Source organism: Parambassis ranga, chromosome 24, assembly GCF_900634625.1.
Source record: "Parambassis ranga chromosome 24, fParRan2.1, whole genome shotgun sequence".
NCBI lineage: Eukaryota > Metazoa > Chordata > Actinopteri > Ambassidae > Parambassis > Parambassis ranga.
The window spans coordinates 17525610-17547744 of record NC_041043.1 but is presented as its reverse complement, the minus strand read 5'-3'; the positions used below and the strand labels follow the sequence as shown (position 1 = coordinate 17547744).

Sequence of the window (22135 nt, the reverse complement as noted above, 5' to 3'; positions counted from 1 at the left end):
CTTTAATCTCACTTCCTGTCCTAAGTTGCAGCTCACAGCTCACATCTTTTATTCCTTTATAATTTACCATGTCGTGCTTTAATTAAATAAACATTTAAACTTGACAAACACATGTAGGAAGTTTTTCAAACGGACGCTGCACAAATGACTTTTAACCCTTTTATGAATTTATTTTACTTTTCTGTTCGGAGGCGGAACCAAAGTTACAGTCAGTGGTGCTACACGGAGGGACTTCCGCTCGACCCGGAAATGACGCTTTAGCAGCATTTGCGGATGCGCGGGATGAAGCTAACTGAGCAGAGTTATGAGTCTGCTGGTTAAAGTTTGTTTATCAGACTGATCATGGCGGCTAAACGGAAACCTGACGTGGCGGTTCCTGCGGAGGAGAGCGACCAGCTGCTGATCCGCCCGCTGTGAGTTCAAGTCCGGCCAAAGACGGGCTGAGCAGCCGCTCTCATGGCGGAGTCCGCTCGGGACAGGAGCGTTTTATTGTTCTTTCTTACGGATGAAAGCTAAAACACATTAAAGCCTGCGTGTTGAGCCAAGTAGAAGAGTTTTAATTCGGTGGCTGAACGTCAAGACAGTCATTATGTATTTATTTCATTATTAATAAAGTGTTCTTGTTTTATACGTGGAGTCACGTGGTTCACAGTCTGCCCAAAGTGTTGTGGAACCTGAGGTCATGTGCTTCCGGGTTTGGTGTGGCAGCATGTTAGTTCACTGTAAGAACAGGAAAGTTTGTGTTTGTGTGCAGAGGAGCCGGTCAGGAGGTGGGACGATCCTGCATCATCCTGGAGTTCAAGGGGCGAAAAATCATGGTAAGACCGCCTCCTATCACTGATCACTGATCACTGATCAATCAGCTGAAGCACAAACCGTGTGTCCGTCTGTCTGTAGCTGGACTGTGGGATCCATCCTGGTCTGGAGGGCATGGACGCTCTGCCGTACATCGACCTGATCGACCCGGCAGAGATTGACCTGCTGCTCATCAGCCAGTGAGTTCAGAGCATCTTCGTCTTCATCAGTGATGACGAAGGCGTGCGCTCATTCATCTTCTCCTCCGTCAGCTTCCACCTGGATCACTGTGGAGCGCTGCCCTGGTTCCTGCAGAAGACCAGCTTCAAAGGCCGAACCTTCATGACGCACGCCACCAAGGCCATCTACCGCTGGCTGCTGTCCGACTACGTCAAAGTCAGGTGGGTCAGAGTCCTGGAGGACTCGGCCTCAGGTACGGCTGCGTTAAAGTCTGGTGATGTCACTGTGTGTGTCTGATGTGTCACAGTAACATCTCAGCGGACGACATGCTGTACACGGAGACAGACCTGGAGGACAGCATGGAGAAGATCGAGACCATAAACTTCCACGAGGTGAGGGAGGTGGCCGGCATCAAGTTCTGGTGTTACCACGCCGGACACGTCCTCGGAGCCGCCATGTTCATGATCGAGATCGCTGGCGTCAAGGTGTGTGCTGAAAAGTCAGACCTGCATTTCCCCTCAATAAAGTATCTGTTGATCTAGATCTGGAAATCAGCCTGCTGGGAGACCGCTGCTCATCGTGTGTGTGTCTGTGTGTGTGTCTGTGTGTGTGTAGCTGTTGTACACAGGAGACTTCTCCCGTCAGGAGGACAGACATCTGATGGCAGCAGAGATCCCCAGTGTGAAACCAGACATCCTCATCACAGTGAGTGTGGCGGAGGTCGCCGCTAACAACTCGAGTGAGTCGATCAAAACCTGACGTGTGTGTCTGTGTGTGTGTCTGTGTGTGTGTGTGTCTGTATCTGTGTGTGTCTGTGTGTGTGTCTGTCTGTATCTGTGTGTGTCTGTGTGTGTGTGTGTGTGTCTCTGTGTGTTTCTGTGTGTGTGTGTGTGTCTGTGTGTGTGTCTCTGTGTGTGTGTGTCTCTGTGTCTTTGTGTGTCTGCCTGTGTGTGTGTGTCTGTGTATGTCTGTGTCTGTGTGTGTCTGTGTGTGTGTCTTTGTGTGTGTGTCTGTGTGTGTGTCTTTGTGTGTCTGTGTCTGTGTGTGTGTGTCTGTGTGTGTGTTTCTGTGTGTTTCTGTGTGTGTGTCTGTGTGTGTGTCTGTGTGTTTCTGTGTGTGTCTGTCTGTGTGTGTGTCTTTGTGTGTCTGTGTGTGTGTGTCTGTGTGTTTCTGTGTGTCTGTGTGTGTCTGTGTGTGTGTGTGTGTGTCTGTGTGTGTGTGTCTGTCTGTGTGTGTCTGTGTGTGTCTGTGTGTGTCTGTGTGTGTGTGTGTGTGCCTGTCTGTGTGTGTGTGTGTGTCTGTGTGTGTGTGTCTGTCTGTGTGTGTGTGTGTGTCTGTGTGTGTCTGTGTGTGTCTGTGTGTGTCTGTGTGTGTGCCTGTCTGTGTGTGTGTCTGTGTGTGTCTGTGTGTGTCTGTGTGTGTGTGTGTCTGTGTGTGTCTGTGTGTGTGTGTGCGTGTGCCTGTCTGTGTGTCTGTCTGTGTGTCTGTGTGTGTCTGTGTGTGTCAGGAGTCGACCTATGGGACTCACATCCATGAGAAGCGGGAGGAGAGAGAGGCTCGTTTCTGTAACACCGTCCATGACATCGTGAACAGGGAGGGCCGCTGTCTGATCCCGGTCTTCGCTCTGGGCCGGGCTCAGGAGCTGCTGCTGATCCTCGGTGAGTTCGGCTCTGTCTTTCTGCTGGATGTTATCACAGAGCTGCTCTCGGATCCTTTAGAGTTTTAAAGGTGTGTGTGTGTGTGTGTGTGTGTCCGGACCAGACGAGTACTGGCAGAACCACCCGGAGCTCCACGACATCCCCATCTACTACGCCTCGTCTCTGGCCAGGAAGTGCATGGCCGTCTACCAGACCTACATCAACGCCATGAACGACAAGATCCGCAAGGCCATCAACATCAACAACCCCTTCGTCTTTAAGCACATCAGCAACCTGAAGGTGACTGAGCGCGCTCCGTAGGCTGACGGAGGACCATACCTGCCGCTTTTCGTCATTCGCCGTGTGTTTCTGTTTCAGAGCATGGACCACTTCGACGACATCGGCCCCAGCGTGGTGATGGCGTCCCCGGGTATGATGCAGAGCGGGCTGTCCAGAGAGCTATTTGAGAGCTGGTGCACCGACAAGAGGAACGGAGTCATCATCGCTGGATACTGTGTGGAGGGCACGCTGGCCAAGGTGAGGTCCACGCACACAGACGGCGGCCATGTTTCCTGCGTGTAAATGATCAGGACGGCGCCTGTAGAGGTGAAGGCAGCACCAGCTGTTGCCTGGTTTGTGGAAGAATCCAGTGAAACCTGGAACGTGCTGGTCTGTGAACACACACTGCCCCCATCAGGTCAGAGTGAGAATTACATTGTTGTGTCTGTGTCTCAGCACATCATGACGGAGCCCGATGAGATCACCACCATGTCAGGTCAGAAGCTCCCTCTGAAGATGTCGGTGGACTACATCTCCTTCTCGGCTCACACGGACTACCAGCAGACCAGCGAGTTCATCCGAGCGCTCAAACCTCCTCACGTGGTAATCACATGACAGCGGCATGTGCATCAGCCGGTCTGTCCAACAGGAAGGCCCCCGGTCCTTCAGCAGAGTCTCACATGGGTTCTGTCTGCAGATTCTGGTCCATGGCGAGCAGAACGAGATGGCCCGTCTGAAGGCGGCGCTGATCCGCGAGTACGAAGACAACGACGAGGTCCACATCGAAGTCCACAATCCCAGAAACACGGAGGCCGTCACGCTCAACTTCAGAGGAGAGAAACTGGCAAAGGTACGAACGCACACGTAGAGCAGCCGTCAGCGCCGCACTCAGTGATAACTCCCAGCATGCTCTGCTGCAGGTGATGGGCTGCCTGGCTGACAGGAAGTGCATTCAGGGTCAGAGGATCTCCGGGATCCTCGTCAAGAGGAACTTCAACTATCACATCCTGGCGCCCTCCGACCTCTCCAGTCAGTCCCTTATTATCCAGATAAAACACTGAGCAGTCCCTGAACACATCTCTGCATGGTGAGTTCAGGGGTCCTGGGTTTTCATGCTGTTGGTGACTGTTGCTCCTGCTGTGTGTTCAGGCTACACAGATCTGTCCATGGGCACCGTGACGCAGACTCAGGCCATCCCCTACAGCGGCCCCATCTCTCTGCTGGTCAGTCAGCTGCGGAGCCTCACAGGTACGACCTCACCTGACCTCACCTGAACTCACCTGAACTCACCTGATATCTGAGTGCAGGAAGTGATCATGTCGGCCTAGGCAGTGTGTGTGTGTAACGTGCAGTGTGTGTGTGTGTGTAACCTGCAGTGTGTGTGTGTGTAACGTGCAGTGTGTGTGTGTAACCTGCAGTGTGTGTGTGTGTGTGTGTGTGTGTGTGTGTGTGTGTGTGTAACCTGCAGTGTGTGTGTGTGTGTGTGTGTGTGTGTAACCTGCAGTGTGTGTGTGTAACCTGCAGTGTGTGTGTGTGTGTGTGTGTGTGTGTGTGTGTAACCTGCAGTGTGTGTGTGTGTGTGTGTGTGTGTGTAACCTGCAGTGTGTGTGTGTGTGTGTGTGTGTGTGTGTGTGTGTGTGTGTGTGTGTGTGTGTAACCTGCAGTGTGTGTGTGTGTGTGTGTGTGTGTGTAACCTGCAGTGTGTGTGTGTAACCTGCAGTGTGTGTGTGTGTGTGTGTGTGTGTGTGTGTGTGTGTGTGTGTAACCTGCAGTGTGTGTGTGTGTGTGTGTGTGTGTGTGTGTGTGTAACCTGCAGTGTGTGTGTGTGTGTGTGTGTGTAACCTGCAGTGTGTGTGTGTGTGTGTGTGTGTAACCTGCAGTGTGTGTGTGTGTAACCTGCAGTGTGTGTGTGTGTAACCTGCAGTGTGTGTGTGTGTGTGTGTGTGTGTGTGTGTGTGTGTGTAACCTGCAGAGTGTGTGTGTGTGTGTGTGTGTAACCTGCAGTGTGTGTGTGTATGTGTGCGTGTAACCTGCAGTGTGTGTGTGTAACCTGCAGTGTGTGTGTGTATGTGTGCGTGTAACCTGCAGTGTGTGTGTGTAACCTGCAGTGTGTGTGTGTGTGTGTGTGTGTGTGTGTGTAACCTGCAGTGTGTGTGTGTGTAACCTGCAGTGTGTGTTTCCAGGTGATGTGCAGCAGGTGGAGGGGGCGGAGAAGATCACTGTGAAGATCTTTCAGAGCATCACTCTGGTTCATGAAGCTGGCATGGTGCTGCTGGAGGTCAGACACACAAACACTGTTCTGTCCCGGCTGCCCCTGAATGCACCGTCACTGTCCAAGCTGTCCATTGGTCAGAGAACATTTGATGACCGGCTCTTTTCCTCCCTCAGTGGATTGCCAACCCGCTCAACGACATGTACGCTGACGCCGTTGCCACAGTGGTCCTGGAGGTCCAGTCCAACCCCAATGCCCAGAAACGTCAGTAAACGCCTCACGTAGCTGCAGTGTGATGTTTACTGACTCAGCAAAAATCTGTAATGTGTGTTTGTTCTTCAGTCCTGGAGGGCCGGAAGGAAACCTTCGACATGGAGGTGTTTGTGGAGCGGCTGGGGCTGATGCTGCAGTGAGTGTCCTCTGCTCTGACTGAACGTCTTCTCTTTGAGCCTTGGAGGAAAGATTTTCAAAATCAAAGTCAACAGGAGGTGTGTAACATGTCGTGTGTTGTGTTGCAGCGACATGTTCGGAGACGACTGCGTGAGCTTCAAAGACAGCAAAAGCTTGACCGTGGCAGTGGACGGAGTCACGGCGGTGGTCGACCCAGAGACCCGGGTGAGTGCAGTGAGTGGGCGGAGCTGGTAAACCCAGAAAATCATGGTCCTGCAGGGGGCGCCAGAACATAACACAACTGGAAGGTTATTCCACTTGTGTATAATATGTAAGTGTCCCTGACCTGTGTGTGTCTGTGTGTGTTCAGTCCGTGGTGTGTGCAGAGGATGAGACCCTCAGAGAGATGATTGAAGTCGCCATCCATCGGCTGTATGACGCCCTCAGCCCGGTCTTCTGACAGGCCCCGCCCACTCAGTGATGACACAATGAGTTGAACCAGGAGCTGCTTTTTCTACTGATGAACTTAAAACATAAGCTTGTTACTTTGTTTTGATGATCGGACCTTCTGTTTGTTCCTGACGCAGAAATAAAAGCTGTTTTTCAGAAAGTTTATTGTGCAGCTGAGGTGGAAACATGTTCATACACTAAACAGGATCAGAACACTGAGCACAGTGGATACCACAGAAGAAGAGAAGGCACGGCGGCTGATTGTCATTGGCTCCGAGTTAAAACCACGTTAAGAACGTCTGTTCATGACTGAAGTTCGGTTCATTCCTTCATAGCTGGAGGAACAAATAACAACATTTCAACAAGTCGAGGCTCGAACAGTCAAAGACAGGTCGTATAAATTTGATCGTCGCTGCCACAAAAATATTTTCTTTCATCATTTGGTTCAAAATAGTAAAATACATCCCAAAAAGAAGGTTATATCCAAAAACATCACGGTAAAGGTTTACAGACGTACGGTCCAAATATTACTGGTTAACAAGGAAACAGGAAGCGATACTGATGGAGCGAGGCGCCAACACTCAGCGGTTTGTCTCCTGATGCCTCGTGTCCAACGACAGAAGGACACACGTGGGACAGGCTGACCGTGTGCGGGTCACTGAAACCAGTTCGCTGCAGGACGGGGTCTGAATTCACAAACATGGACTGTTTAACACTTTGATGGCGTTCAGGACAAAGTTGTGTGGGAGCGCCCCCTGTCTGTGTCCCTCAGCACTGCGTCTCCTTGCTGTCGATCTGGTGTTGTCTCTGCAGCCTGAACAGCTTGGCCTTCTCGCTGCGGCTCGTCAGGTCCTCAAAGGAGTGCCGGGCCGCCCCGGCGGGCCGACCGAAAGCCTCCACCAGCGCGTCCTCGTCCAGGTGGGAGTCCAGGCTGGGGTCCTCATGGATGGTGGCCATGCGGGGGCTGTCCAGAGGGGACAGGGTGTGGCCCGGGTCGGGCACGTTGCCGATGACTGGAGGCGTGCTGGTCTGCTGGGGGCCGAACTGCTGCAGGCGCGGCGGGGCGGCCGGGAAGGCTGGAGGTTTGAAGATCCGAACAGAAGCGGACTCCAGGCTGCTCAGGAGCTCGGCATTCTGGGAAAAAACCAGGGTCAAAAGATGTGAATGAAGCTTTGCTGCAGTTGACTGAGGAGCCTGCTCCACTCACACTGGGGAAGAACAGAGACTTGGTGTTCTGCTCGTACTGCTGATCCAGCTTCTTGTCCTGAAAGAGCAGACAGACGATGGGTGAGAATGTCTCATGAGATGGACAGATCGGGACGTGGACACTCACCACACAGTGGACCAGGATGCTGAACGGAACCCAAAAGAGCAGCGAGAACGCCACCACTGAGCCGACGATGTTATCAGCCAGGAACTTCCCGAACGTGTTGATGTCCAGTTTGTCGATGAAGTCCCAGAGACGCTCCACCACGTCCTGCACCTGCTTCATGCACTTCCCCTGCAGAGACAGAGGTTACTGATCCAGCTTCGCACACGGACAGCGTTTCGTGGCCGAGTCATCTTACCGCTCCGTCACAGAAACCAACAGTACATGGTTTGCCTTTCCGCAGGAACAGGAAGTGGCCGGCGGCGTCCTGGTAGGGGGCGCACACGCCGCCGCTGCTCCGGCAGCACACCTTACACGAAGAGTTGGTTTCTGGGAAAAAGACAAACTTTAAACGAATAAACGGTCCTTACAGAGCAAAGCCCTCGTTAACAGTGACCCCTGTGGTCGTTCAGTGAACTGCGGTTAGCATCCTGCTCTTTCATACTGATCTGTTCTGTAGCTTTCTTTGCATTCTGTTTGTCAGTAGCTAAGCTAAGCTAAGCTAAGCTAAGCCATCTAGCTTTAATTTACCCACTCAGTCTGTATGTGGCACTGTTAGCTAATACGCTAGCTAATTTAGCACATTAGACAGTGGTGGAGCGCCCGCAGGACACACAGGTGAATCCTCTGTGTCCCTCTGGGCTCTGTCCTCGGCCTCCTGTGTTCTTATTCTAAGCATCCTGGTGCGGTGGGATGGTGACGGTTCTGGTACCGTTGCAGGCGCAGGGCTGCAGCTTCAGGACGGCCTGGCAGAATGGGATACACTCTCCGTTCAGACACTCTCCGTTGTCCAAGCACACCGTCTTATCCGGAGCGTTCTCTGGAGGAGGACACTCGCTGCTGTTTCCTGTCCACACAAACACAGACCTCATTCTCCAAACCTTCAGATTCCGATGATGGGTCTGACCTCTGACCCCTGAGCTGACCTCTGCAGTACGAGTGTCCTTTGCAGGTGGCATCGATGGGCTCCTGGCAGACTTCACCTTCACCCTCGAATCTGCAGTTTTTACAGCACGCACTGTTCCTGTCACTGAACACAGAGACGGCCTGTCAGCTGAGGCGAACCCCTGACCCCACCCTCTGAAGAGCGCCGCTGACCTGCACTGAGCACCAGGCCTCAGCCTGCAGTCGGCGGTACAGCAGCGGTCCGAGTTGATGTGCAGCAGGCCTGGGTCGCACTCCTCGCCCTGCTCCACCCGAGAGTTTCCACACACGTTGACGTTCCTCTCTCTGAAGCAGGACTGCGCCTTTGAGCGTAGACGCTTCACGATGGAGCGCTTACTGCAGTTAGAGAAGAGCTGCGAACACAGGACAGCGTCACTCTCTCTGACGTGAACACACACGACAAACACTGCGGTGTGCGTCTGCACGGCACCTTGTTGTTGACGTGGTCTCCACTCACAGCGATGGGGTACATGACGTACTTCCCACCCTGGTCCTCTCGGGGAGCACAGTCCAGGATGTTGTCTGGGTCGTGCTCCGCTCCGAAGTTATGGCCGAGCTCATGAGTGGTCACCAGGTCTGCTTCCTGTGGAGGGGGAGGAGTCAGTGCATGTACAACAAACAAACACTTCCTGCTTGTGTGAGCGTACCTTAGTGAGGATGGTCTTCCCATAGTTCTTGGTGCTGGTCAGGCCCGTGTTCAGGTAGATCGCTCCGTGTTCGTTGGCTGTTGAAGGACAGGCTGCAGAACAGAAACAGCAGACGATTGGTTAATACCAGCTGCAGTCCTCTGCGGCGGGACAGCAGAACCCACCTTTGGAGCAGAGACCGCCGGGGATGTCGGGCTTGGACGGGGCCACATAGGCCAGACCGAGGGTGCCTTCATCAAAGTCCTGATAGGTGAAGAGGTGAGCCAGGCAGACGTTGGAGGCTTTCTCTGCGATGTCCACACTGAATTGCTGCAGGAGTACAGACGACACAATGTCAGGAGGTGTCCACAACTGCAGTTCCTTCAGCGTCCACTAAAGGCTGCCTCCAAAAGTGAGTGACCTCCATGTCAAAATGTCCAACTTTACAGCAGATACACCCAGCCTGGTTCTGTGCAGCTCTGATAGGTGAAGAGGTTATCGAGGCAGACGGAGGCTCTGTGTGTCTGTACAGACATGTCTGTGTACAACGTACTGAGTTTATTATGTTAAGGATTGATGTGGAATTATATCATTAACTGTGTCTCTCTCTCTGTCTCTCTGCCTATATGTCTCTCTGCCTGTCTCTCTGTCTCTCTGCCTATATGTCTGCCTGCCTGTCTGTCTAGGGCCATAGACACCCGGCAGTGTTAGCATGTTAGCATGTTAGCATGTTAGCGTGTGGTTACCTCCAGCAGCTTCTTGACGTCCCAGACGTCTCTGTTGTCTGGACTTCCTTCCATGTTGAAGTGACTCTTTCCTGCAGTGACCGGGGTCGGACTCTTCTCGATGATGATCTGAGGTGTACACACACACACACACACACACACACACACACACACACACACACACACCACACACACACACACACACACACACACACACACACACACACACACACACACACACACACACACACTGTGATGTCACGGTTTACAGCAGCTGACCTCAGCCACGCTGTGCTCCTCACCTGCTGGATCTGAACGCCGTAACTGCTGAACTCCTCGTCCCACGACGTGTTCCTGTAGATGTCGTCCACGCGGTCAATCAGCTCGATCTGAAACCACAGGCTGCGTCAATGTGGGTGGAGGAGGTGGAGGTTAAACAGGAGGTGTGAGGGCTGCGGTCTGACCAGGTAGTTGAGGGTGGTACTCTCCTCCTCTCGTCCCATGTGTTTGAAGAAGCGATGGTCGGCCACCAGCAGCAGGGCGCAGGTGTTCTTCTTGTGGTCGTGGACGTGGCGTTTCTGTCGGAGCGTCGACTCTGAGCGGTGACGACATGAATCTGTCAGCATGTTTACAGGGAGCAGCTCTTCTTCTGTTCTCCTGTGAGCCATCTACCCACCTTCCCCTTCCAGCTGCTCCACCCTCGTGGCTGCTCCGACGCTGTCCGGGAGGAGGTGTCTGGGGTCAGAGGTCACATAGCCACAAACAGATGGCTGCTGCAGACGGCTAATGTTCCTGATGTCTTCTGAGCGGTAGACCAGCAGGCGGCCATCACAGGGTGCTGACGTAAACCTCCAGAGAGGCTGAGAGGAGAGACAGAGAGACAGTCTGAGACAAAGGACAAAGGACACCTTCACATTGTCTAAGACCCCGTTCACACTGGAGGAAGTCAGTCCAGCTGGAGTAGGATTGAATCCAGATAGCCTTTAAGCTGGATACGTTCAGACCTATTTTCAGATCAGATCCTCCAAACCACTAGGTGGCGCCTCATAATATATATAGTCCGTTCAGGCCATGGTAGGACATACGGCTTTTGTACGCGACCTGGACACTGTCCCCGTATCACGTCGCTAGCAGCATTCGCTAGCTGCATTTGCATTCAGACCTGAACCAGATGTAAGCCGGTCCGGCTAGATCCACCTCCAAGAGGTGGACTGAAATCAATCCAGATATATCCAGATTCGCGTTGTTCAGACTCCAGATACGGCCCGAATCCCGCTCTAGCCGGATTGATTTCCTCAGTGTGAACGGGGCCTTACAGTCACAGCTCAAGTTCACGGACTACATCCACCTCACATGAGGACGACCTGAGGTGATGACCTGTCACATGTGTGTGTCTGGACCGATCCTGATGTGTTTAATATAGCTGCTAGCACAGTGATAAGCTAACATTGAGGACTATCACGCCACCTAGTGGAGATGGGAGTGATGTGTTGTGTGGCGGAATGTTTCTGCGGGTTTACCTCCACGTTGTACTCTGCCTCCTCAGTCAGGATGTGAGCTGAGAACTCGTGGTCGTCGATATGAGCCTGAACCCGAGAGTGTTCCTCTCCTGGAAGAAACAAACACTCAGATTCTTTCCACACGTCTTCGGTCACATGATCGACAGAAACATCAACTTTACCGATGACGTGTCCAGTGAAGTAGTTGTGTCTGTTGACCGGGACGCTGCGCTCCCGTCCGTCCTCATCCACCACCACGGCCCTGAAGTCCTCGGTGAACAGCTCGTTGTTGGTCCTCAGGTACAGTCTGAACTGCCTGCACACACAGACACACACAGACACACACAGACAGACACACACACAGACACACACACACACAGACACACACACAGACACACACAGACACACAGACACACACAGACACACACAGACAGACACACACACAGACACACACACAGACAGACACACACACACAGACACACACACAGACACACAGACACACACAGACAGACACACAGACACACAGAGACACACACACAGACACACACAGACACACACACAGACACACAGACACACACAGATAGACACACACACACAGACACACACACAGACACACACAGACACACACACAGAGACACACACACAGATAGACACACACACAGACACACACAGACGCACACAGACACAGACACACAGACGCACGCACACACAAAGACAGACATGCACACACACACAGACACACACAGACACACACACAGACACAGTGTTCAGATGTTGTGAGTCACAGTGAAAGTGTGTGTGTGGACTGGGTCTGACCTCTGCAGGGCGGTGAAGCTCAGCAGTTTCTCCAGGTGAGTCTGGGTCTGGACGTCCCGGCGCCGGACGGAGTGAGTCTGCAGGCTGGAGAGCGGCAGCAGGTCGAAGTCATCCAGCATCGAGCTGAGGGAGGCTGAGGCACAGAGTCACATGATCATCATCCATGTCAGACTGACGGTAATGATGGTTCACAAATTCACTTCAGGAGGAGCCACAGACTGATGTATGAAGTCTTCTTAATCCTAATCTAATCTACAGGTGTCTGTGGTCCACTGAGACCACATCACAACATCAGCTGCCCCCCCCCTAAACTTCACACACTCACCGAGCTCCGGCGGCTCCGTGTCCGCGGCCCGGGACGTGTCCGCGGCCCGGGACGCGGCCGCCTCCGTCAAAACGATCAACACGGTGAAGGCGGAGAGAGTCATAGCGGACAGTTTGAGTGACGGGCGTTGGACGGAGGACGGCGGTCGCTGCTCCAGTCCGAAGTCCGGACCCATCAGGTTCTTCTCTGAGCGCAGCTCGGATCAGACCCGGTCAGATGTTGGGAGCATGGCTGAGGAAAGTTCAGTCTTTGTTAGAAACAGCCGCACAACAACGCCTCCAGCCCGCAGAACCAGGAAGACGGAGAGCGGCCGAGCAAAGCTGGCGAGAACCGAGCAGGCAGGCCGGAAGCGGGCCCAACGGCCTTCACAGTAAAAGCACGGAACATGGCATCAACACACACCTGGTGAGAAGGTACACACTCCTTATCATGGGTGAGTACTGTTAGATTATAATAAGCGTGTCATTAATAATTTAATTTATATAAAGACTAAAACTAGTCAAAGTGTAAAATGAGAACACGATGAAATGAACAGATACGAGTTTATATCATTTATTCATATGAGCATTCGTCCCATAGAACAATAAAATAAAACAACAATGACCACAAGGAAAACATCACAGGACTTTAAAAAGCTTTTATTTTGAAACTCCAGCATCCTGTCGATGCGTGTATTGTCGCGAGCTCGACGCGCACGCGCGCCGTGAGTCCGTCATGGAGCTAAAAGAAAAAAGTCCAAACAGACAGGACGTGATTTAACCGCGGGGACACAGAGGGACACACAGAGGGACACACAGAGGGACACACAGAGGGACACACAGGAGACACAGAGGAGACACGCGGGGAGGACAGAAGATGTCTGCCGTCAGTCCTATGTGAGACGACATCTGGCTGATCTATTTATAACCTCTGACCTCAGCCTAATCCGCTTTCACTCCAACATCTCCAGCTGGAGGCGGCCGGCAGGAAACACGTCACACCGGAAGTTCGGTTTAAAAAGAGTAAACATCAGGAGGACCGACCACGTCACAGTTCACGCGCTTTATTCAGCCTCTCAGAGTAAAGGTGGAGCTGTCAATCAATACCTGCTCCCTGTGCATGAAAGGCTGAGTCCAGCTCTGCCATGATGTCCACAGACCGTCATTAACGAGTAATACAGTAATAACAGGAGCGGGACGCCAGCCTGTGGTTTGTTTTTGTTTCTAACTTTATTGGTAAAAATAAATGATCAATTCTAAACATGCAGACATTCAAACAGCTGTGAGCTGAGAGCACGTGTGAAGTTAGAACTTATTTAAAAAGACGTCATACATCACCCTGACTGTAGGTGGCAGCAGAGACCGGAAGAAGAAGAAGAAGAAGAAGAGGAGGAAGAAGAAGAAGAAGAGGAGGAGGAAGAAGAAGAAGAAGAGGAGGAGGAAGAAGAAGAAAAAGAAGAGGAAGAAGAAGAAGAAGAAGAAGAAGAAGAAGAAGAAGAGGAGGAGGAAGAAGAAGAAAAAGAAGAGGAAGAAGAGGAGCTGCTAGCTGCAGTGAGCGCTCACACTGAGCTGTGTGTGGTTAGCGGAACCATGGAGGACGAAGACGCGGTGAGTCCTGCTGCACGCGTGTGTTCGTTGTTAAGCTAACGAAGCTAATAACAGCGGTTAGCTAGGTTAGCTAGGTGAGCTAGGTGATGCCAAACTCCACAGACACACACGTGTTTGTGTTCTTAGCACACCGCTTCTTCTCCACGCCCTGTAACACGCGTGTCCGCCCCACGGCCGCTGTGTGTCTCAGTATGAGCTGAGGATGATGTGTTTCTCTCCACCTCCTCCGTGTCAGGCGGGCTGCGCGGAGCCCTGTGCGCAGTGTTCAGCGGTGAACTGGGGCGTTTCTGACGAGGGTCGCTTCTACTGCAGGTCCTGCCACAACGTCACCGAGGTAAGCAGCAGTCTGTGGACGTGATGACGTCAAACAGGTTTCTGAGGTCACCTACCAGAGGCCTCCTCAGCTCTGCAACAACACCCACTGCTGCTACACAGACACACACACACACACACCATCATGTCTGCAGTCAGACTGTGTGTGTGTGTGTGTGTGTGTGTGTTTTTCAGTTTTTCTAGATCTTGTTGCAGTGAACTATTCTTGGAGGATAGAGACTGATGATGATGATGATGATGATGATGATGAAGATCTGCACACAGGTCTCAGCTGTTGTAACATGTGATCGTTTTCTCAGAGAACCCAAGAGGTGGTGAACCCATCCTACACTCCTGGGGTCAACAGGGTCACCACCCTCAGACGTAGATCCAGAACCAAGACACATGGTCAGTGTGTGTGTGTGTCTGTCAGTGTGTGTGTGTGTGTCTGTCAGTGTGTGTGTGTGTGTCTGTCAGTGTGTCTGTCAGTGTGTGTGTGTGTCTGTCAGTGTGTCTGTCAGTGTGTGTGTGTGTCTGTCAGTGTGTCTGTCAGTGTGTGTGTGTGTCTGTCAGTGTGTCTGTCAGTGTGTGTGTGTGTGTGTGTGTCTGTCAGTGTGTGTGTGTGTCTGTCAGTGTGTGTGTGTGTCTGTCAGTGTGTGTGTGTCTGTGTGTGTGTGTGTGTGTGTGTGTGTGTGTCTGTCAGTGTGTGTGTGTCTGTGTGTGTGTGTGTCTGTCAGTGTGTGTGTGTGTGTGTCTGTCAGTGTGTGTGTCTGTCAGTGTGTGTGTCTGTCAGTGTGTGTCTGTCAGTGTGTGTCTGTCAGTGTGTGTGTCTGTCAGTGTGTGTGTGTGTGTGTGTCTGTCAGTGTGTGTGTGTGTCTGTGTGTGTGTGTGTCTGTCAGTGTGTGTGTGTCAGTGTGTGTGTGTGTCTGTCAGTGTGTGTGTCTGTCAGTGTGTGTCAGTGTGTGTGTGTCTGTCAGTGTGTGTGTGTCTGTCAGTGTGTGTGTCTGTCAGTGTGTGTGTCTGTCAGTGTGTGTCAGTGTGTGTGTGTCTGTCAGTGTGTGTGTCTGTCAGTGTGTGTGTCTGTCAGTGTGTGTGTGTCTGTCAGTGTGTGTGTCTGTCTGTGTGTGTCTGTCAGTGTGTGTGTGTGTCTGTCAGTGTGTGTGTGTCTGTGTGTGTGTCTGTCAGTGTGTGTGTGTGTGTCTGTCAGTGTGTGTGTGTGTCTGTGTGTGTGTGTCTGTGTCTGTCAGTGTGTGTGTGTGGTGTGTGTCATGTCAGTGTGTGTGTCTGTCAGTGTGTGTCTGTCAGTGTGTGTCTGTCAGTGGTGTCTGTCAGTGTGTGTGTCTGTCAGTGTGTGTGTCTGTGCAGTGTGTGTGTGTCTGTCAGTGTGTGTGTCTGTCAGTGTGTGTGTCTGTCAGTGTGTGTGTCTGTCAGTGTGTGTGTCTGTCAGTGTGTGTGTGTCTGTCAGTGTGTGTCAGTGTGTGTGTGTCTGTCAGTGTGTGTCTGTCAGTGTGTGTGTCTGTCAGTGTGTGTGTCTGTCAGTGTGTGTGTCTGTCAGTGTGTGTCAGTGTGTGTGTGTCTGTCAGTGTGTGTCTGTCAGTGTGTGTGTCTGTCAGTGTGTGTCAGTGTGTGTGTGTCTGTCAGTGTGTGTCTGTCAGTGTGTGTGTCTGACAGCTGTGGATCTGGTTCTCAGAGCGCGGCCGTGTGTGGATGGTCTGTGAGGGGTTTCAGTTCATCCTGAAGCAGCAGGCGGACTCTCTGCTGGCTCTGGGAGTGGGTCCTCACTTTAAGGTCGGCTCTGACACGTGTCCGTGTTCTCTGATGATGCAGCCGGAGCTCAAACCGCAGCTTCTCTGACTCTTTCAGGACGACGTGCTGTGTCCGCTGTGGAGACTCTACCTGCAGCGGAGCCGACAGGCGTACACCGCCCACCCCCTGAGGAGCTCCCAGCACCGGGTGGTGAGTCCATGTTTGATGACTTCATTTTCTGTTTTTAAATGTTGTGTTAACTGTTTCTAGTGTTAACTGTTTTTGTGTATTGTGTAATAACAAGTGTCATTAACTGCTTTATTTTTCTGTCTGTGTGTCTGTGTGTGTGTGTGTCTGCGTGTGTGTCTGTCTCTGTGTGTCTGTGTGTGTGTGTGTGTGTCTTTGCGTGTCTGTCTGTGTCTGTCTGTCTGTGTGTGTCTCTGTGTGTCTCTGTGTGTGTGTGTGTCTGTGTGTCTGTGTCTGTGTGTGTCTCTGTGTGTGTGTGTGTGTGTGTCTGTGTGTCTCTGTGTCTGTCTGTCTGTGTGTGTCTCTGTGTGTGTGTCTGTGTGTCTGTCTGTGTGTCTCTGTGTGTCTGTCTGTCTGTGTGTGTCTCTGTGTGTCTCTGTGTCTGTCTGTGTGTCTGTCTGTCTGTGTGTGTCTGTCTGTGTGTCTCTGTGTCTGTCTGTGTCCTCTCTCTCTCTCCGTACTCATGTCTCAGCGAGACTCGGACTCGGACAGTGCTGCAGAGTCCATCAGGTCTGTCACTGTGACAGACGGAGAGTCGAACCCGCCCAGCACCGCCGGGTCCAACGCAGGTACAGTACAGACACTTTGTGCCGTCACATAGGGAGCGGGTGTTTGTCTGAAAGCCCCTTTAACCCTCAGACAGCGGCAGCGAGCTGTCGGGTTCGGTGGACGCCGCCTTCTACCTGACGCGGAGGCGGAGCCGCGGCGTGATGAGCATGAAGAAGAATCTGGCTCTGATCTACCTGGCTCTGGTGTGGAGCCGTGAGGCCCTGACGCTCAGCGACCTGCTAAGGTATCTAGCTGTTCATGGTGATGTGTGGTTAGAGGTCGCCATGGAAACAGTCGGTGTGTGTCTCCAGGCTGGTGAATGAGGGTCACGTGCCGTACGTGGACGCCTACGAGCAGCTTCCTGAAGAGATGAAGCTGACGGGGAAAGATGCTCTGCTCTTCAGAGTGAAGGTCAGGGCCGCTCGCCTGTACCTGTGACATCATGCCTGCAGGTCGTCATGGTGATTTGTTTCTGCAGAGTGTCCCGTCGCACAGGACGGTCCACAAGGAGGCTCAGGCTCTGACTCAGCTCCTGCAGCTTCCTGCTTTTCCTGCAATCAGCTCGCAGACTCTGCTGCACCCGGCACTGCTCAGCCTGCGCTACCTGACGGAGGCCAACCTGCCAGGTTGGACACAGACACACACACAGACACACACGCACACACTCACACACAGACACACACGCACAGACACACACACACTCACACACAGACGCACACACACACGCACGCACAGACACACACGCACGCACAGACACACACAGACACACACACGCACGCACAGACACACACAGACACACACTCACACACAGACACACACAGACACACACGCACAGACACACACACACGCACGCACACACATACATATATACACACACACACACGCACGCACAGACACACACGCACACACTCACACACAGACACACACAGACACACACGCACAGACACACACAGACGCACACACACACGCACAGACACACACAGACACACACGTACGCACAGACACACACTCACACACAGGCACACAGACACGCACGCACGCACAGACACACACACACACAGAGTCCTGCACACACAAACGCACACACACACACACCGCTGACACACCGCTGACAGACACACACACACACACACACAGACACACACACACCGCTGACACACACACACCCCGCTGACACACACAGACACACACACACACAGACACACACACCGCTGACACACACACACACACACAGACACACACACACAGACACACACACACACCGCTGACACACACACACCCCGCTGACACACACACCGCTGACACACACACACACACACACCCCGCTGACACACACACACCCCGCTGACACACACACACACCGCTGACACACACAGACACACACACACACACACCGCTGACACACACACACCCCGCTGACACACACACACACACACACACAGACACACACCCCCCGCTGACACTGCCTCGTCCTGCTGTCAGATGAGCTCCACCCGTGGGTCTGCAGACTGGTGGAGTGTGCTGGTATGGCGGATCAGACGCTCCACACCTTTGACCCCGTGTCCTGTCCCCGCCTGCCGTGTTACGATGTCCGGGCTGCTGCTCTCATCATCGTCACCATCAAGGTCATCTTCGGCATGGACGACCACACCGAGTGGTAAAGCGCGCACACACACACACACACACACACACACACACACACACACACACACGTTGACATGTTGGGTAACTGCTCTTCTTCTTTCAGCGATCTATGTAATGGCGTCGACCTCCACGACGACTCAGGTGTGTTTGGAAAGATGTTTCCTGATCAGGTGTAAGTGACAGTCATGTGACCCTGTAAACCTCCTGTGCTGGTCGATAGGTGACGGGTTTAACCTGCGGAGGTGGCACCGCCTGATGAAGGTGGCTCTGACCCGAGCTGAGCAGAAGGCAGAGCAGGACATCGCCAGGTGAGAGCCAGCAGGTGGCGTAAGCACGTCATGGCTGCTCGTGTGCTGCCTCGAGCTTTTTGTCTGATGTGTTTGTTTCCCGTAGGAAACGGTGGACCACAGAGAGACCTGTTTACCAGAACAAGAAGGAAAAAGTCTGTTTGACAAAAAGGAAACGTAAGACCCACAGAGTCCCACAGCGTCCTCTGAGTGGGAGCGGTCCGACAGCAGCTGCTTGTGCGACAGGGTTTGTAGCTCAGTCTGAATCGTTGTGTGTCTGCAGGAATCGCGGAGCAGGTGCAGCTGTGTTTTGAGAAGCTGTCCTCCTGCCCGGCTGATGTCCGCAGCGCCAGTCCGTCCAGTTTCAGGTTCTGCTGGGGGGACGAAGACGGATCGGACGGTCCCAGTCTGCAGCACATGAAGCTGGACGGACTGGTGACCCTGAAGCGGGACGCCCAGACCCCCTCAAACTGCACGTACTGGCACCCGGCGCTCCGGCCCTGCAGCCGCTGGTGTGTACACGGTTTTCAGTTATTGATCCAGATGTGGCTAACACTGGAGAAAGGTTTAGTCCAATCAGATGACGGGCTGCAGACTCCTGACTCCTCCTCCTCCTCCTCTGCAGGAAGTGCAGCAGTCATTACTCGGAGATGGAGGCGCTGCTGCCGCGCTCCTTCGTCTGGCTGCTGCAGCTCTTCTGCTTCCTGCTGGACGTGGAGCCGCACTGTCTGTACGAGGAAGTGCTGAGCGTGGAGAGGCGGCTCTTCAGCAGCAAGACGCCCCGGGACAGAGTCCGACGAGGAAGATGAGCAGAACCTCCACCAGGACGCCACAAAGGAGCGAAGAACCTGACGGGGACAGCTGGAGATGAAGGAGCCTCTGGTGGATTTGATGAGTGTTCGTCATCACGGGCTCCTCCGATGACCCCTGAATGCATCATGTGACAGAAAGTATTAAACATTCCATCGTTTTTATTCCACGTCTGATTCGTTCATTTTTTAACATGTAAATTCTCCAAAAATAAAGAGTTCACACCAAAACCCTCCGTCCTCCTCAGCAGGAAGCCATGATGAGTCACATGACCTGCAGCTGATCTCTGTCTGTGCTCACTCCTAAACACAGACCATCACACACTTCAAGTTAACCCCTTCACTTCACACCTGTCCGCTCTGTGTGTGTGTGATACGGTGTGGTCATGTTCCAGTGCGTCCACTAGTTTATCTGATCGGATCAGTGTGAAGACCGCTGTGACACGTCACCGACACATGTGTGACAAACGTTTGGGAATTTGCGACACTCGTGGTTTGAAAGGTGGATGCTGTGTGCAGCAGGACGTACACCGTCAGTTAACGGAGCTCGGTGTGTGAGAGCTGATGAAGCTGCTTGGATGAGCCTTGCTTCAGTCTCCTCTACATGTGACGGCCTGGATGACTGAGAGTCTTCATCAGTGTGTGTTTGACAGCTGGAGTGTTCGTTAGTCTCCCTTTCCCCTAACGAGCTGGCCGTAGCACCGCGGTGGTTTCCAGGGTGGAGCACGACCAGTGAGAACCAGAAAGTCTTAGAAGACCCTGAAGACATGTTGTGTTAGGATGGAGGATGGAAGAGTCTTCTGTGGGTGTATTCTGAGGAGCAGTCCCTCTGTCTTCATGTAAACTCAGTGAGGCTGGTTTCAGGGACTGGGACTGACCAGCAGGGGGAGCTGTCCTCTCACTGATGAAGGTGCTACAACAGGTGTGACAGGAAGCAGGCGAGCTGTGTGTGGGCTGGCGGTGGTACATGAATCACTCCAACCACTCAGACTGATCCTGGACACCCGGGCGGAGCTCACAGGTCACACGGGGTCCTCCCAGGCACGTGTGCGCTGCTTTTTAGTTTCTTGCCATGTTCTTTGTGTGGCTGCTGTTGCTAGGTGATTTTGCAGCGTTGGCCCCGTTGCCATGGTGATACCAGGACAAGCGCAGCATCCTCGGATGACTCCTGCAGTATCAGCAGGAAACGCACCATCAGCAGGAGCGGCGGCGCTGCAGCGTGGCCTCACAAAACAGTTTTCAACTTTTCACTGAACTCCAGACGTCCAGAACTTCTGCTGATGTCTGAGCCTCAACCAGAGCCTCTGTGGGTTCTGATTTTAGAGCACTGCAGGTTCAGATGATGGATGGACGGCCTCCACCTCGGCCTCCTCCTCGGCCTCCACCTCGGCCTCCTCCTCGGCCTCGGCCTCCTCCTCGTCGGCCTGAAGCAGACCTGGTTGTTTGTCTGCTCGGAGCTGCTGCTGTGTTCAGTGGTTTGTGTTCAGGCCACATTTATAATATTCTTATTCAGACAAAGTGATACTGGGTCAGAGTGTTCTGAAGTTCGTCACAGTGTTTACAGAGTTTAAATGAAGTTTGTATCCATGAAAACATGGTTTCTATTTTCCACACGTCTGATTTTAGAGGATTTTAACATTGTTACTTGAAGTAAAACATTTTTTCTCTTCAGTCTTCAAACTGAACACAGCAGGAAATGAGCCGCGCCGCGCAGGAAGTGCATGTTTATGTTGGTGTAACTGCACATCTGGAGGCAGCTGCCTCTGCTGAGACCAGCTCCCAGCATGCCCTGCACTGACGTCAGCGGCATGGCCTGAAGAGGACTGAGGACCAGCAGAGCGGGAAGAAAAGAACAAGAGACGGAGTAGAAGAAGAAAGCAGGAAGTCAGCTCTCACCACAGAAGAAGAAAAACAACATGAGGCAGGATGTCTGCTGCTCCACCCGCCGGGTGATGGATGAATGTGACCTACATTTCAGTGACCCCACCCACCCCGAAACACCCTCCTTTACACACACACACTGACACACACACAGACACACTGACACACACACTGACACACTGACACACACACTGACACACACACAGACACACACACAGACACACACACTGACACACTGACACACACACTGACACACTGACACACACACAGACACACACACACTGACACACACACTGACACACACACACTGACACACTGACACACACACAGACACACACACACTGACACACTGACACACACACTGTGAGGAGGAAAAGCAGCTGCTCTGAGATTTGTTTTACATTACGATGCTACGCTAGCAGCTAACGGCAGCACAGTTCCTGGAGGTCTGATTCCTGGAAGTCTAGAAGGAGGACTGACCTTTGACCTCCCAGTAATGTTCCCCACCACAGTGAGGGTTACACAGCCAGTGAACACACCGCGGAGCTGGGCAGCACACACACACACATACATATGTACACACAGACACACACACACATACATATATACACACACACATACATACAGACACACACACACACATACATATATACACACAGACACACACACACATACATATATACACACACACATACATACAGACACACACACACACATACATATATACACACACACATACACACATACATATATACACACACACATACATACAGACACACACATACATATATACACACAGACACACATACATACAGACACACACACAT

The 22135-nt window shown here is 52.6% G+C and overlaps 3 protein-coding genes across 4 annotated transcripts; 2 read left to right on the top strand and 1 right to left on the bottom strand.

Annotated features, from left to right (window-relative positions):
- Positions 1-239: 239 nt before the first annotated feature.
- cpsf3 (cleavage and polyadenylation specific factor 3) lies at positions 240-6106 on the top strand. Its single transcript, XM_028396831.1, has 18 exons — positions 240-413; positions 755-818; positions 898-995; positions 1068-1196; positions 1283-1460; positions 1591-1680; positions 2483-2633; positions 2737-2912; positions 2991-3149; positions 3348-3494; positions 3589-3741; positions 3812-3920; positions 4041-4139; positions 5075-5169; positions 5280-5367; positions 5446-5512; positions 5622-5718; positions 5864-6106. Exons 1-18 carry the CDS (start codon positions 343-345, stop codon positions 5951-5953), a joined length of 2061 nt encoding a protein of 686 aa, XP_028252632.1. The 5' UTR covers positions 240-342; the 3' UTR covers positions 5954-6106.
- On the bottom strand, positions 6091-12578 carry adam17b (ADAM metallopeptidase domain 17b). Its single transcript, XM_028396824.1, has 18 exons — positions 12249-12578; positions 11924-12056; positions 11290-11423; positions 11129-11217; positions 10285-10468; positions 10073-10203; positions 9911-9997; positions 9630-9737; positions 9069-9213; positions 8905-8996; positions 8688-8840; positions 8411-8610; positions 8239-8342; positions 8025-8159; positions 7512-7642; positions 7277-7444; positions 7151-7207; positions 6091-7077 (listed from the first exon to the last, which is right to left on the bottom strand). The coding sequence occupies exons 1-18, from the start codon at positions 12421-12423 to the stop codon at positions 6712-6714; spliced, it is 2592 nt and encodes an 863-aa protein (XP_028252625.1). The 5' UTR covers positions 12424-12578; the 3' UTR covers positions 6091-6711.
- A 384-nt stretch (positions 12579-12962) lies between these two features.
- taf1b (TATA box binding protein (Tbp)-associated factor, RNA polymerase I, B) lies at positions 12963-19592 on the top strand. 2 transcript variants are annotated; one of them, XM_028396850.1, is made up of 15 exons: positions 12963-13834; positions 14070-14168; positions 14467-14554; positions 15837-15934; positions 16010-16102; positions 16611-16707; positions 16778-16931; positions 16999-17098; positions 17166-17313; positions 18170-18344; positions 18435-18472; positions 18552-18639; positions 18725-18795; positions 18902-19130; positions 19244-19592. In XM_028396850.1, the coding sequence occupies exons 1-15, from the start codon at positions 13817-13819 to the stop codon at positions 19425-19427; spliced, it is 1680 nt and encodes a 559-aa protein (XP_028252651.1). In that variant the 5' UTR covers positions 12963-13816; the 3' UTR covers positions 19428-19592. The 2 variants fall into 2 exon arrangements, with proteins under 2 accessions (XP_028252651.1, XP_028252652.1); XM_028396851.1 differs by lacking the exons at positions 12963-13834; positions 15837-15934 and having other exon boundaries at positions 14131-14168.
- Positions 19593-22135: the final 2543 nt, after the last annotated feature.

Excerpts from the sequence above, each read along its gene's own strand:
- cpsf3 (XM_028396831.1), top strand. The coding sequence starts at position 343 with ATGGCGGCTAAACGGAAACCTGACGTGGCGGTTCCTGCGGAGGAGAGC. Across the intron at positions 3,150-3,347 it reads TGGAGGGCACGCTGGCCAAG|CACATCATGACGGAGCCCGA; the intron begins GTGAGGTCCACG and ends TCTGTGTCTCAG. Across the intron at positions 4,140-5,074 it reads TCAGCTGCGGAGCCTCACAG|GTGATGTGCAGCAGGTGGAG; the intron begins GTACGACCTCAC and ends GTGTGTTTCCAG.
- adam17b (XM_028396824.1), bottom strand. The coding sequence starts at position 12,423 with ATGGGTCCGGACTTCGGACTGGAGCAGCGACCGCCGTCCTCCGTCCAA. Across the intron at positions 7,208-7,276 it reads GCATCCTGGTCCACTGTGTG|GACAAGAAGCTGGATCAGCA; the intron begins GTGAGTGTCCAC and ends CTGCTCTTTCAG. Across the intron at positions 7,078-7,150 it reads AGTCTCTGTTCTTCCCCAGT|AATGCCGAGCTCCTGAGCAG; the intron begins GTGAGTGGAGCA and ends GTTTTTTCCCAG.
- taf1b (XM_028396850.1), top strand. Across the intron at positions 14,555-15,836 it reads ATCCAGAACCAAGACACATG|AGCGCGGCCGTGTGTGGATG; the intron begins GTCAGTGTGTGT and ends TCTGGTTCTCAG. Across the intron at positions 16,708-16,777 it reads CACCGCCGGGTCCAACGCAG|ACAGCGGCAGCGAGCTGTCG; the intron begins GTACAGTACAGA and ends TTTAACCCTCAG.